The sequence below is a fragment of the Lepisosteus platostomus genome, chromosome 4, assembly GCF_059453375.1.
Source record: "Lepisosteus platostomus isolate fLepPlt1 chromosome 4, fLepPlt1.hap1, whole genome shotgun sequence".
NCBI lineage: Eukaryota > Metazoa > Chordata > Actinopteri > Semionotiformes > Lepisosteidae > Lepisosteus > Lepisosteus platostomus.
Genome location: NC_142614.1, coordinates 69,504,408 through 69,518,367, shown reverse-complemented (window position 1 = coordinate 69,518,367; position 13,960 = coordinate 69,504,408). Strand labels below are relative to the sequence as shown.

General features: G+C 39.2%; 1 protein-coding gene across 2 annotated transcripts in view; it reads right to left on the bottom strand.

The window, feature by feature from the left end:
- Window positions 1–13,960, bottom strand: part of fam219aa (family with sequence similarity 219 member Aa) — a 48,144-nt gene that overhangs the window by 8,539 nt on the left and 25,645 nt on the right. For both annotated transcript variants that reach the window (XM_088630505.1, XM_088630504.1), the window contains exons 3-5: window positions 8,220–8,322; window positions 6,056–6,136; window positions 587–641 (exon numbers count right to left, since the gene is read on the bottom strand). In XM_088630505.1, coding sequence (XP_088486631.1) covers window positions 587–641; window positions 6,056–6,136; window positions 8,220–8,322 — 239 coding nt within the window. The remainder of the gene's footprint in view (window positions 1–586; window positions 642–6,055; window positions 6,137–8,219; window positions 8,323–13,960) is intronic.

Below are 13,960 nucleotides of genomic sequence, written 5' to 3'. Positions count from 1 at the left end.
TGAGCAGCACTTATGATGTGCTTTTTTCTGGATTTGCTTCACTTGTGCTGCCACTGTTGCAATCCAATTTTGCCTGCCAAAGCAGAGAACTTGTATTTATGTTTGACAGTGATGACTGCATGAAGTTAGTGACCTCTTTGGCCAAAATCACTGTCAATGCTGAGCAACATCAAAGCTTGCCAACAGCTGTGCTACAACATCTCTCCCTGTTATAAGTTTTCTACAGTGTTTTGATTGTGTTAGAAAAACTCTGGAATATCTTTAGGGATATTAACTGTACACAGCTGAAGCGCACTGACAAACATCTAGGACACAGATACTGTAGCATTATGCCTTACGTTAACAACACGTATCTCTAACAATAATGACCAGCACTTGTTTTTCGCAAGAAACTGAAAATGCATGAAAGGGTTAATGCTGTAATTGCAGAATACTAATGTGTTGTATAGTATTAGGGTGCTCTATATATTCTGTTATTTTTGCATTTTGCAGACTGCTCCTATACTACCTTATGTAAAATACTGAACATTAGATTTTTAATTTATAACATATTTAATGAAACGATACGTAATATAATGGCTCTCACCTCAGCAGAGGAGTATCCTGATGAAGAGTATCTGGACATGTCAAAGTCATCGTCACTGCAGGGGAACAGAAGGTCAATTAAGGAAGCTCGGAACAACACGTCCAGCCTCACAGAACCAGCAGAAATAGCAACAAGAAATTGTTGTCCAAAACAGAAAAGCAAAAAAAAAACAGTTCTACATCACTTCCTATGAGAAATAAAAGGAATGATGAGGGGAGATAAAAAGAACAGAAAGAACTAAAACTCATTCAATACACACATCAAAATCAATATGCAGCAGTCCATTTGGGAAAGCAAAGTCAGACAATTTATATGTGTGATCTGGAGCAGATGTTTTGGGTTACTGTCATTGGCATTTTCTTCTATAGAACCAGATGAGGGGTTTATTTAAACGTGTACCACAATGTAAAACCACAATTTAAAGTACCACAATTTAAAACCACATTTTATATTATCTCATATCTAAAGTATATCCCCTGGGACCGCTTTTTCAAAATGTGGAATCTGGATCAAAATCTATCCAAATTTTGTAATCCTACATTTTCTGATCTAGATTGCTTTGACATGGACCATTTGGATCTCTGCTGTTTATATGAAATCATAAGCTATTTCAAGGTGATCCTTTGGATTTTTTATGTATTGAAACCATTTACTAATTGTCATTTTCATCTGATTTTGGAAAATAAACACTACTCTTTCTTTTTCCCGATAATATACATAGCTGTCAAGTACAGTGTACCGAATGAAGAAACAGAACATTCTGATAAGGATGTGCAGGTCTTCCTTTTGAGGAGAATTAGAATGACCTTTACATTTTGGAGCAAAGTAATCTCAAAGCCCTCTTTTCAATTCATAACAAACCCGATTATAACATTTAATACCCAATATACTGCATGTTGAATCAGATTAAACACATTTTAAAGTTGACAAAAACCCAATTTAACAATATAACCATTCATCAAATGGAGAAATTTGAGTTTTGAGAACTGACTCTTGCACATCAAGATGAAATGCATGTCTCTAACATGCATGGAAACACTTAACTATATGCTGTTGATTTCATACAGCAGCAGTGCTTAATTAAGAAATGAAACAATACAGAGATTAAAGCTTCAAAGACAGGTATATGAATCCACAATTTAAAAAAAGAAAAAAGGTAGAGTCTTCCGCAGAGAGGCAGGAAACCTGGAGGGAGGATAATCTGGCATAACGTAAAGTCAGTGATGAAGTGCCTAATCCTTTAATATTCTCTCTATGTTATGAAAGGGATGTGGGACCACAATATGCTTTAAAATATGACTAGCAGATTTGATCATTTTGACTGACATTTATCTACGTGCCTCCTACCAGAACTGCGATCGCAGTAGGAATTTTGTTTGGTTAAAATCCATTTTGTGAAGCACTGTCTTGCATGATTCCCATTTTTTATGTTTGTCAAATCATTTTTTAGAATGCTTTCTCTTCCAGAAATGGATCATTTCACTTCTGTTATTTGTTAGGTGGTCAGAGAGCAATAGACAGTTCCAGACAGAATGGCATCTATACTGAGTATACTGTTCTGACTGGACCACCTATAAGGCAATAGAGGATTTAAGGACAACTAAAGAGGAAAGGGTCTAGAATCTCTGGAGTCAGGTCGACATCAAGGAAACATACAATCCTAAATAAAACCTGTTGAACACTAATATCCAATGCATTCTACCAGTCTTGATTCCAGCTCAACGCATTTGATCCTGTATATATAAAACTGAATCTCTGTTATACAGTACGTGCGCTATCTCATTCGGCACATCCAGCTTTTTTAGTAAGTAACAGCTCAATGATTCAAGAATCTCATCCAGCTGTTTCTTGAAAGAAGCCAGGGTCTCGGCTTCAACAAAACAGCGGAGTACTCTGTTCCAGACATCCCAAAAAACCTTTGTGTAAAAAATGCCTCCTGTTCTCAATTTTAAAAGCACTTATCCATATTGAGCTACTCCGTTCAATGTGGGGAAGTGATTGATTCACTGAACTGATGGATAGATACTGCCTTACAGATAAATGGGTTTCATATTTATATTCCTAAAGAAATGCTTAACTTCTTGAGAAAAAATGATTTTTTTCCTTTTATATCAACCTTTCTTAAAATTATTTTTTATAAAGCTCAACAATAAATCATAGCATAAAAGAACCAAAATGAAAACAGGAAAACTAAAATGACACACAACTTGTATAAATAGAACATCTGTCAAACTGGTGGGTACTGCACATTGGTGGTGGTGGAGTGGAGTCCCTATTACTTGTAAAGCGCTTTGAGTGGAATGTCCTGAAAAGCATTATATAATTGTAAGGAATTATTATTACTATTAAAAAATATTTACTGTACATATAATTTAAAGGCAGACCAAAGAATCCGAAAATCTTTCCCTGCTGTAACGAATCAAGATGTGGTGAAGCTAGAAAACGTTAACAGTCGAGCAAAATTCATAAAAGACAATGTTGCCATTTTGGATCCTACATTGTGCAGACAGCTTAAAGACAATCTTAGACATTCTTACGATAAGATTGAAATGTCTTTCAATCCAAATTTTAATCCAAAGCAGACTGCTTAAGGGACTCAAGGGAAAAAAGCATGACACTAAAGTCTGTTTCTAAAGGCAGTAAAGGAATTACACTCTTTTATTGGCTGTTTTCTGTAGGAAGGTTACAAGGAAATTCTAGTCTGGTACAATACTACGAGCAAAGGCTTCTAGGCAAGCAAAGGCAGATTGTGAAGCTTCAATTTAAATTCAAAACTAGGAATCAAACGCTGAGTTGGATTTTATTCCAAAACAAACAAAAAAAAAACTGTCAGTGTCTGAAAACAAGGTCGAAACATTATAATTCATGTCCTTGTTTTGAGTTATTTATAGTTTATTATCTTATTAACAGTAGTGTCTATTCTCATCTGATTTGACACATAATCCAAGAATTTTGTTTCTGATCATTGTAAATCATTTCAGAAACAAAAATGCCAACACTCACTAAAACAGAAATAATGTGTCTTCCCACTTCATGCCCAAAACTCAGCAAAAAAAAAAATAGGGTAGCACTGTAAAATGCATGAAGGCTTCCATCCTATTTTCCCATCAAAAACACTACATTGACATTTCGGATTTACTTCTCTAAAACACAGACATTTACTTTGTCTGACATACAGTACAGTATGCCTAAAAAGCTGAACCTTGGTAGAACACAGAACACAGACTAGGGGCCCAAGAGACAAAAGCAGACCTCTAGTAAAGCTGGAAGTTTAAATTAATAAGCTTGCAAAATCACACCGGATCAGCATGTGGAGCGTAGCGGAAGAATAATGGGAATGCCCTGATTAGCAGTGGGCAGACAAAGGGTGACGTGGAATCAATGAGGATGATTGAAGATGACACATTAGTAGTTCAAGTAGGGAGCTGCGTCAGCATGTGTAGGCTACAAAGGAACAGGTTACGGTCTTATTCCAGGCTGAAAAGAAAAGAAAGGAAACCCAACGTCTCGGCTGTGGAGCCTTCTTCACGTGTGAGAAAGACAGGGTAGACGGCAAAGATGAAATAGCACGGAAGACCAAAAGCTGGAAAAGTGGAGGAGGGAGAGGAGAGAGGCAGAGAGGAAACCTGCATGAGAATAGAGAAGATCACACGAAAATAAGCCGGTCCTTGAGAGAAAGGGGGAGGTGTGAACCTAGTTTCAGGATGAGTTTAGTTTCTGTTGTCTTTCTGCTGTGGAGTTGAGAAACCCTTCTTTGAGAACAGAGACAGAGAGATCAGTGTGATCATGGCCGTCTGAGGTGAAATGAGAAACTATGGGCTTTGAGAAATCTTTAATCTTCACAGCCTTAACATGATCGGCCCTTCAGAGCCCTAACATATATATTAGGATTAGCAGTCAAGTCTGAGAGTATCTCAGCAACTGTGCTTCCAATACTTGAAAAATCATGGAAACACATGTGAAGATCCTAACCATGTGAAGAGCAACAGAAGATAAATTTGCTTTATCAGCTGCTGCTACAGTATATTAATGTTTTTCTTCAATATGCACCCCATCCATGATTAAGAACTGATGCAAGAAAAGAGTAGATTCTGATCCCATGTGTATCCAGGACATAGATTCTTCTCAGAGATTAAAGCACACATGTGCAACTGCCCTGTACAGCATAAGGTGTAAACACACCTGATCACTTTGTTTTGTATGACAAACCTCTTATAATAATGGGTTAGGTAACTCACCAAATCTAAGATTTGGTATAACTTTGAAGAGACCCCATAATGTGTCAGGAGGTGTTCTAAAAGGTAGTTATGGATTCAACTACTGATAATCTAAACAGGTGGTCTTTAAATAAGGCAATAATTAAAACTTGGATTACCTCAAATTACACTGAAAGTTTAGACTGACATCATATATGAAGTCTCTCTGTGGCATATAAAACCATGCATGAACATATTCATAATATGTGGGTTAGATGATAACACAGTCACATCCATTTGAGCGCAAGATCGTTCTGCCTGAATGTTATCTTTAACACTGATAAGGTTTAATGGGCTAGTCAGCTGTTTTAATGTCCTAGTCAGCTAACACTGCATAAAAAGCTGAAAAACTCCTTCATCACAAGTGTACAGAAAATGTAAAATCTCGGGTTTTATCAGTATCTAATAAAGAGACTGAGCTCCGTAATAATATTGATTTAATTTAAAACAATTGAACAGTAAGAGCAAACAGTAAAAAAAAACTGGATTGGTAGATGATAATAGAAAAAACATTTGAAAACCCACATTAATGATTAATGAGTTATTTTTCAATAACTGTGCAAGAAATAATAGAAGATATTATGAGTTTAGAATAGAGTTCCACTCTTACCTATCTGTATCTGTGTCTAGAAGCCCCGCTGCTCTTACCTGCCTGTGTCTGTGTCTAGAAGCCCCGCTGCTCTTACCTGCCTGTATCTGTGTCTAGAAGCCACGCTGCTCTTACCCGTCTGTATCTGTGTCTAGAAGCCCTGCTGCTCTTACCCGTCTGTATCTGTGTCTAGAAGCCCCACTGCTCTTACCTGCCTGTATCTGTCTAGAAGCCACGCTGCTCTTACCTGCTGTATCTCTGTCTAGAAGCCCCGCTGCTCTTACCCGTCTGTATCTGTGTCTAGAAGCCACGCTGCTCTTACCTGTCTGTATCTGTGTCTAGAAGCCCCACTGCTCTTACCTGTCTGTATCTGTGTCTAGAAGCCCCGCTGCTCTTACCTGCTGTATCTGTGTCTAGAAGCCCCGCTGCTCTTACCCGTCTGTATCTGTGTCTAGAAGCCACGCTGCTCTTACCTGTCTGTATCTGTGTCTAGAAGCCCCACTGCTCTTACCTGTCTGTATCTGTGTCTAGAAGCCCCGCTGCTCTTACCTGCTGTATCTGTGTCTAGAAGCCCCGCTGCTCTTACCCGTCTGTATCTGTGTCTAGAAGCCACGCTGCTCTTACCTGTCTGTATCCAGTGCCACCAAGGGCTTCTCATCAGGGCTCTGGTCTAGAGAAGAGTATCCTTTGTTTGGGACAACCAGCCTAAAAAGAATCAAGGAAAGTACAGAAGGGAAAAAGAATTCCAACAGTATTATTGCCCAAACTACTGATGACATCTGTAGTTTGAGCAACAGTTTCTCTAACTAACAGGTTTAAACCAGTTCCCTACTATAGCATATGGTGTAACTGTAAACGTCCTGGCATACTTCAGCTTACATACCTTTGAAATTTGTTTTGAACCATTATTTAATTGTCATAGATTCCTTTTACAAAAGCAGAGTACACACTACAGTTTTAGTTACATATTCTGTTTATTTAAGGATACCTGATATATGTAGGGCTCCCCCTTATTTTCACTTTTTTGAGAATGACTTCAGCAGGCTTTCAAATCTGCATAAACTGACCATACAGATCCCTCACCTTTCACCAACCTAGACTAAAGTCACAGATACAAAGGAATAGTTATAGTTACAGCTTTATATTTACATTAGGATTTTTAAACTGCACTGCAAAAACTATGGATTACTAAATTGTGGTCTCCTTTTCTGCTTTTAGAAAGTTTTGTGACTTCATCTTCCAGTGTGGGAATTCTTAGATACTGTGTGGGGAACCCTTAGGTAATCCCCCCAAAACCCTCGAAAAAGCAATGACAATTGGCACTCAGCCTTGTAGACAGCCCTCTCCAGAGAGAGACCTAGGCATCAGCATCGTTCCAAATGTTTTTAAAATATATGCCGCTGTTTTTGAACTGTTTCTTTACTCCTGCTAGGCCCTGCTTTCCTTTTTGAAACTGGGTCTGTCAGTAGGTACTCGGGCCATTAAAAAACATGAGGCGGTAAAAACGCTAAAGGGGTAGAATATTGATTTCCTTGATACAAACTCGCTATATTTATTTTGATATTTTATTATAAAAACCATTTCTCTTCACCTATGTGAAAACATCACATATTGTCCACATGTTTATTGAAGAGATAGAACACCCATTATGGAAAACTGGGAAGAAAGTATCAATGTAAAGATATAATAATAATAATAATAATAATAATAATAATAATAATTGCTTACACTTATATAGCGCTTTTTCTGGACACTCCACTCAATGCGCTTTACAGGTAATGGGGACTCCCCTCCACCACCACCAATGTGCAGCATCCACCTGGATGATGCGACGGCAGCCATAGTGCGCCAGAACGCTCACCACACATCAGATATCAGTGGGGAGGAGAGCAGAGTAATGAAGCCAATTCACAGAGGGGGATTGTTAGGAGGCCATGATTGATAACAGCCGATGGGGAAATTTGGCCAGGATGCCGGGGTTACACCCCTACTCTTTTCAAGAAACACCCTGGGATTTTTAATGACCACAGAGACCTCGGTTTTACGTCTCATCCGAAGGATGGTGCCTGTTTACAGTATAGTGTCCCCGTCACTACACTGGGGCATTAGGACCCACATGAGCAGCAGGGTGACCGCCCCCTGCTGGCCCCACTAACGCCTCTTCCAGCAGCAACCTTAGTTTTTCCCAGGAGGTCTCCCATCCAGGTACTGACCAGGCTCACACCTGCTTAGCTTCAGTGGGTTGCCAGTTGTGAGTTGCAGGGTGATATGACATCTATCTATCAAGATATGATATAAAGATATAACAGGAACAGTATCAAGCAATCCCTTGCATTCAGGGATCAAATTCAATCATGTTTGGTCACTTTCTGTTAAGTTTTATGGCCTTAAAACCAGACTGTAAAAACCTGATACAAAAAAGTGAACAGCTAGTAACTTAACCTATGATTTTAAACTACATGTATAAAAAAAAACACTAGACTTATTATGTACCCACTGTGTACAACTCAAAACACCCACACAAAACAGAAATATAAAGATGGGCTACTATTAGGCTCTTGAAGAGTACATATTATGTGTTCTCTTTCATACTTAAGCAAACACGCATATTCTGCACTCTGCACATCACTAAACCTGTGCTCAGCTGCATGTGATCTGAAGTAAAAACCTATTGACTAATCTCTTGATTTTGAACCCATTGCTCGTAGGTGCAAGGCCGGTGAATTAAACCTCCTGTGCCAGCTGACCTTTTAGTGGTCAGATGCTCTCCCCCGCCCCCTTTTCTTACCTTGTTCTGGCCATGACGTTATTTTTCTTGGGCTGCTGATTCACAGGGCTGCCCATGTTGCCATTCTTCAGGGAGCCCTTCCTGGCCAGCTCCCTCTGTTTCTCTGAAATCAGAGGACAGGCCACCATCAGCCCCTATTCTCCAGCAGAAGCACCGCCTTAACAGCCTAGAACTCCAGCAGAGTTGTTCTTAGACTGCCTTCAGTCTCTTTATTTGTGGTCTCCAAGAAATTAAGTGAAAATCGATTAAACAAAACTGGACTCCTGAACGTCTCCTACAGTATGTCTCCTAGTTTAATGAAAGCTTAGAGAATTCTGGTGGAACAGGGGATACTTTGATTCAGCACTTAAAACGCACGTCTCTAATTAGGTTAGAAGAAGCCCTCTGAGGACAAACACTGACTAAGGTTTTTGAAGCCATGTGCATTTTAATTCCTTTCTAATTCAACATAATGCAGTCTCCATACTAGAGTGAGGAGTACTGTAGATCAGCCAGTGCTCACTGTCAGCAGAAGTGAATGAGGGGTTTAATGGACACTGACAGAAGACTATACAACACCATGCGTGGTGTAAGATGGTGGACTTCATACACTGCTCAGTGATATTTTATAGCTGTCACCTGGTATGCAGGAATTCTGCAAACATTTTACAGAACACCTACTTTCCATATGCATTAATGGTTCTATGTTCTTCTTTACAAACTTCCAGCAATCAACATTATTTATTAATGTTCATGGATAATTCTAATTAAAGAATGCATCATTTATTACAGCAGACTTATAAACAACAAGTATCCTAGTCATAATTGGAAGCACAGTTAATGTCTTCTTCTGCAAAAATTAAAAAGGGGCCAGACATTTACTTATTGCATTTTTGTTAGGTTTTAGATCCCAAATTGTAAATGCAACAGTCGAAATTATACATTTAAATCAGTGTACAGTAAAATGCTAATTTTGTAAAAAAAACTAAAGAAGAAACAAAGTGCATTGACACAGTACTGTTTATTTACATCTGTCAAGCTTAGTTATCTTTACCTTCAGTCATCGTAAGAGTCTGCTCCCCATATCTCCCCAGTTTCTTTTAAACCTTTCCTTCATTATACATTAGTCAAGTGAACACCAACCAAGGGATTAATTAAGTGCAGAGCCCTTTGGCAATTTTTTGAATTGATAAGTACAGAAGCTTTTCCTCTTGCTGGTTGGCCATATACAGCCACCATTAAAAGTACGGTCTACAGCAGAGCTGTATTCACATTCAAAGCATTTATTTTGTACAGATGGAAAAGTCTCAGAAGACAGGTATCTCATTGTTTCTGCATAGTTACGACCAGGTTTATTGCCCTGCCTATTACAGTTACCTAACCAGCAGCCCAGGAGAAACTCGATTCTAATTTCTCAGAGGGAAAACGCCTGGACCCTAGACTAGCTGTTTTGCACAGGAAATGGCTTGAACGCCTGCCAGCGAGCACTGAAAACCAGCCCGCAGTGTGGTGTACTGGGCCGCGTGCTCTGCATTTAGAGCAGCTTCTCTTGCAGTCAGAAAGCACAGCAGCCGATAGAGCCGCTCAAAGTCCATGCAATGGTTATAACATAGCTTTTATACTCAGCAGTTACAGTGGGCTCAACAATTACTGGAAACCTTAATAAACTTGAGCAAAAAAAGCTGTTTAATAAACTGCACAAATAATGAGCTGATAACTTTGACTGTAAAGTTTAAAAAACTGTATTATTTATTTTATTACTTATTACATATTTGACAACTGAATTACAATAAAAGTTTTCCCACTTTAGAAGGCATAGAATATTGATCACTATGCAGCTTTTGAATATAATAATTCTTACTATTATATAGTAAGTTTCTGGACACTCCACTCAAAGTGCTTTACAGGTAGTGGAGACTCCCCTGCACCACTGATGTAAAGCACCCACCTTAATGATGCGACGGCAGCCAAAGTGCACCAGTCTGCTCACCACACATCAGCTATCAGTAGGGAAGAAGAATACAGCGATGAAGCCAGTTCAAAGATAGGGAATATTAGGAGGCAATGATCGATAAAGGCCAGGGGGAAATTTGGCCAGGACACCAGGGTTACCACCCTACTCTTTCTGAGAAACGCCCTGAGATTTTTAATTACCTTGGAGAGTCAGGACCTCAGTTCTACATCTCATTGAAGGACGTATAGTCCCCCATGTTCCCATTACAATTATATCACCCTGAACCTCACGACTGGCAGCCCACTGAAGCTCAGCAGGTGTGAGCCTGGTCAGTAACTGGATTGGAGACCTCCTGGGAAAAACTAAGGTTGCTGCTAGAAGAGGTGTTATTGAGGCCTCACCCTATGGTCTCTATGGGTCCTAATGCCCCAGTATAGTGACGGGAACACTATACTGTAAACAGGCGTCGTCCTTCGGATGAGACGTAAAACCAAGGTCCTGACACTCCGTGGTCATTAAAAATCCCAGGGTGTTTCTCGAAAAGAGTAGGGGTGTAACCCTGGCATCCTGGCCAAATTTCACATTAGCCTTTACCAATCTTGGCCTCCTAATAATCCCCATCTATGAATTGACGTCATTACTCGTTCTCCTCCCCACTGACAGCTGATGTGTGGTGAGTGTTCTGGCGCACTATGGCTGCTGTCACATCATCTAGGGGGGGCTGCACATTGGTGGTGGTGGAGGGGAGTCTCTATTACTTGTAAAGCGCTTTGAGTGGAGTATCCAGAAAAGTGCTATATAAGTGTAAGCTATTATTATTATTGTTTGGGAATGAGTATCCCCACTGTGAATGCTGTATACTCAGTGACTCTGTGCATACTGAAGATTAAATATGTAAATATTTAAGATTAAAATGACTGTGTAAACACCCAGAAGAAGGTAAAAAAGATTGAGTTTTTGAGTTGTCGAGTCCATCCATTTTCTAATTGCTTCACCCAATTCAAGATTACAGGGGACCAGTGCCTATCCCAACAAGCAACAGGCACAAGGCAGGATACACCCCAGATGGGATGCCAGTCCATCGCAGGGCACACACATGCACACTCTCACATCAGGGCCAGTTTTCCTACAATTAAATTAATCTAACCTTTAAATTCAGTTAGATTAATATACTGTATCACACAATGTAAAGGTTCAAAATGGAAATTGCATAGGGTATAAATGAATAAACATGCATTAAAAAAATTATAGCGTAATAAAAAAGCAGAGAGACAACCATATGGACAGAGAGGGCACTATAATATTAAGCCATCAACATATCATACTTGTCCACGAACATAAAAACAATTTTTTTTTTAATAAACATATTATGTTTTAAAGGATTCAAGTGTACAGTATGGCCATCGTCACTGAGCAATATAGGGAGTTTATCTGGTAACATTCTTTAGCAGTGTTGATGCAATTATCTTCAGAACAGTTATCATAGACAAATTAGCATTTTTAAACATTGTTTTTTCCAGTCAAACCTATAAAAAAGCATATTTTTTGAATAAACGGTTCAAATAGCTCTGTCCATGGTGCTGAAGTAGAAAACTTAAAAAACAGTAGAAAAGTCATTATATCCATTTACTATTATTAAGTGAACTATGAAGAAAAAAAAGCTAAATGTTAATTGTATACTGTATACTACAGTGTCATGACTTCCTAAAGAAACTTTAATCCCTTTTCAGTTCCAATACAAAATGTAAACTTTTGTAAAAGAGTGTTTGGCCACAGAACCTTAATATGCCAAAAATACAAATATTTATCATTTATCATTCAAAGAAAATTAGTTTTTATAGCTCAATGGTTCATAGACGTAGTTTAGTCAAGCACCTCAGACCAAGCACAGGAATTTTCACCCTCATTAAATTAGTCACTTACAGTAATAATACAGTTTCACATGTGGTGGGGCAACTACATTTTATAGTATAAGGTATCTAGAACTACAGATACTGTAGCTACACAGTGTGACTTTTACCAACACCTGTTGAAAAAGTCAGCAGCTGCTCGTGAATGACAACTATTTAGATTTCAGTCTTGTTTAGTATCTGTAATTCATTCTGACAAATAATTTCACAAAAATATTCTTGGTGGAAACCTACGTCTTTGTCCTGAATACAGAATGCTTTGCATTGTCTTTCTGTTTCTTACATCTAAACAAATAGCCCAGTGGTACTGTATGCATACACACATCTGTCCTGAAATGCGTTATCATTTTATTGGCTGTCTAAAAAATGACTTTCCTCTGTGCAAAACACAAAAGCATCTTGGGAATGTTCCAAAGATGAACTGTTTGCAGAAGCGCACTGAGAGTATTACCTGTGACACAGCTGTAAAACCAGATTAAGCAAACTGCATGCACTTCCACAGATTAAGCTCAAGGGGTTTATTTTGCCTCACAACAAAATGCTGAAACTCCTTCTGTCTGGAGTCTCATGCAATTCCGCAGAGGCAGCCAGCTCCGACAAACAGCAGGAGAATGGAAAAAAAAACTATCTGAAAACTGGAATTAACAGCACTATTAGAGGCCTGCTGAGCAGCTCAACAGTTAAAAGACACCAGCTAAAGTACAGTTGTGAGAAAACATTTGTGAACCCTTTGGAATTATCAATGACCTTGATTGTTTAAACCATCTGTTCAATAAAGATATGGCAATTTAAAATGCTGTGTGTGTTGCTTGTTAAACAAGACTGTCTTTATTTATTATTATGACTTACATGAAGATCAGATCACATTTTAGGAGCCATTCTTGCAGAAATCCATATAATTCCACAAACTTTACTCACAACTGTATATCACCCTGCAACTCACTGGCAACCGTAAGCTAAGTAAATGTGAGCCTGGCCTGTACCCAGATGGGAGACCTCCCGGGAAAGCTAAGGTTGCTGCTGGAAGAGGTATTAATGGGATCAGTAGGGAGCGCTCTCCCTGTGGCCTGTATGGGTCCTTTGGTGAAATGTAAAACCGAGGTCCTGACTCTCCGTGGTCATTACAAATCCCTGGGTGTTTCTTGAAAAGACTAGGAGTGTTACCCTGGTGTCTGGCCAAATTTCCTACTGGCCTTTACCAATCATGGCCTCCTAATTATCCCCATCTATGAACCTGCTTCAGCATTCTGTGGAGGGGTGGATGAGAAGGTTGATTTCATGGTCACAGATTTAAACTTGGGTTATTTTACTTGCTTGCCAGGACTGTGACCAGGAGCAATGGAACACAATTGGTTTACCACACAGGGAAGGGTCAGGTCACCAGGACACCCTCAGCTCTCACTAACACTGTGGCCTCCCGGGAGCTTGCAGGCATGCTTTTGGGGAAGGATGCACCCCTCCTCCAGATAGGGCTGAACCAACTTGTAGAGAGCTATGGTGCCTGTCACACACCAAAACATGGAAGGTGGAAATAACGTCTACACTGTGCCATTCTCTAATTCCATCATGATTATGATCCAAAGCACACTTCCAATTCAACAGGGGAATAGCTAACTGCACACAACATAAATGTTCTTAACTGGTCATTTTAATCTCCTGTCCTCAATTCCACTGTTTTCTGAAAGTAAATTATTTATGACAAATGTGACTTTGCTCTGTACAATGCTATTAAGAATACTGAGCACTGAAATTAGTACAATGTTCAGGAAGGTTAGTATCGTGTAACGGAACACACTGTATTTCAGTGTGATCTTGGTTTCTACAAGTTATTTAATGGTAAGTTAAGTCTCCTTGCCAGGTAATTACTGCAAGTATAGTAAGTGCTTGAATTAAGGTTG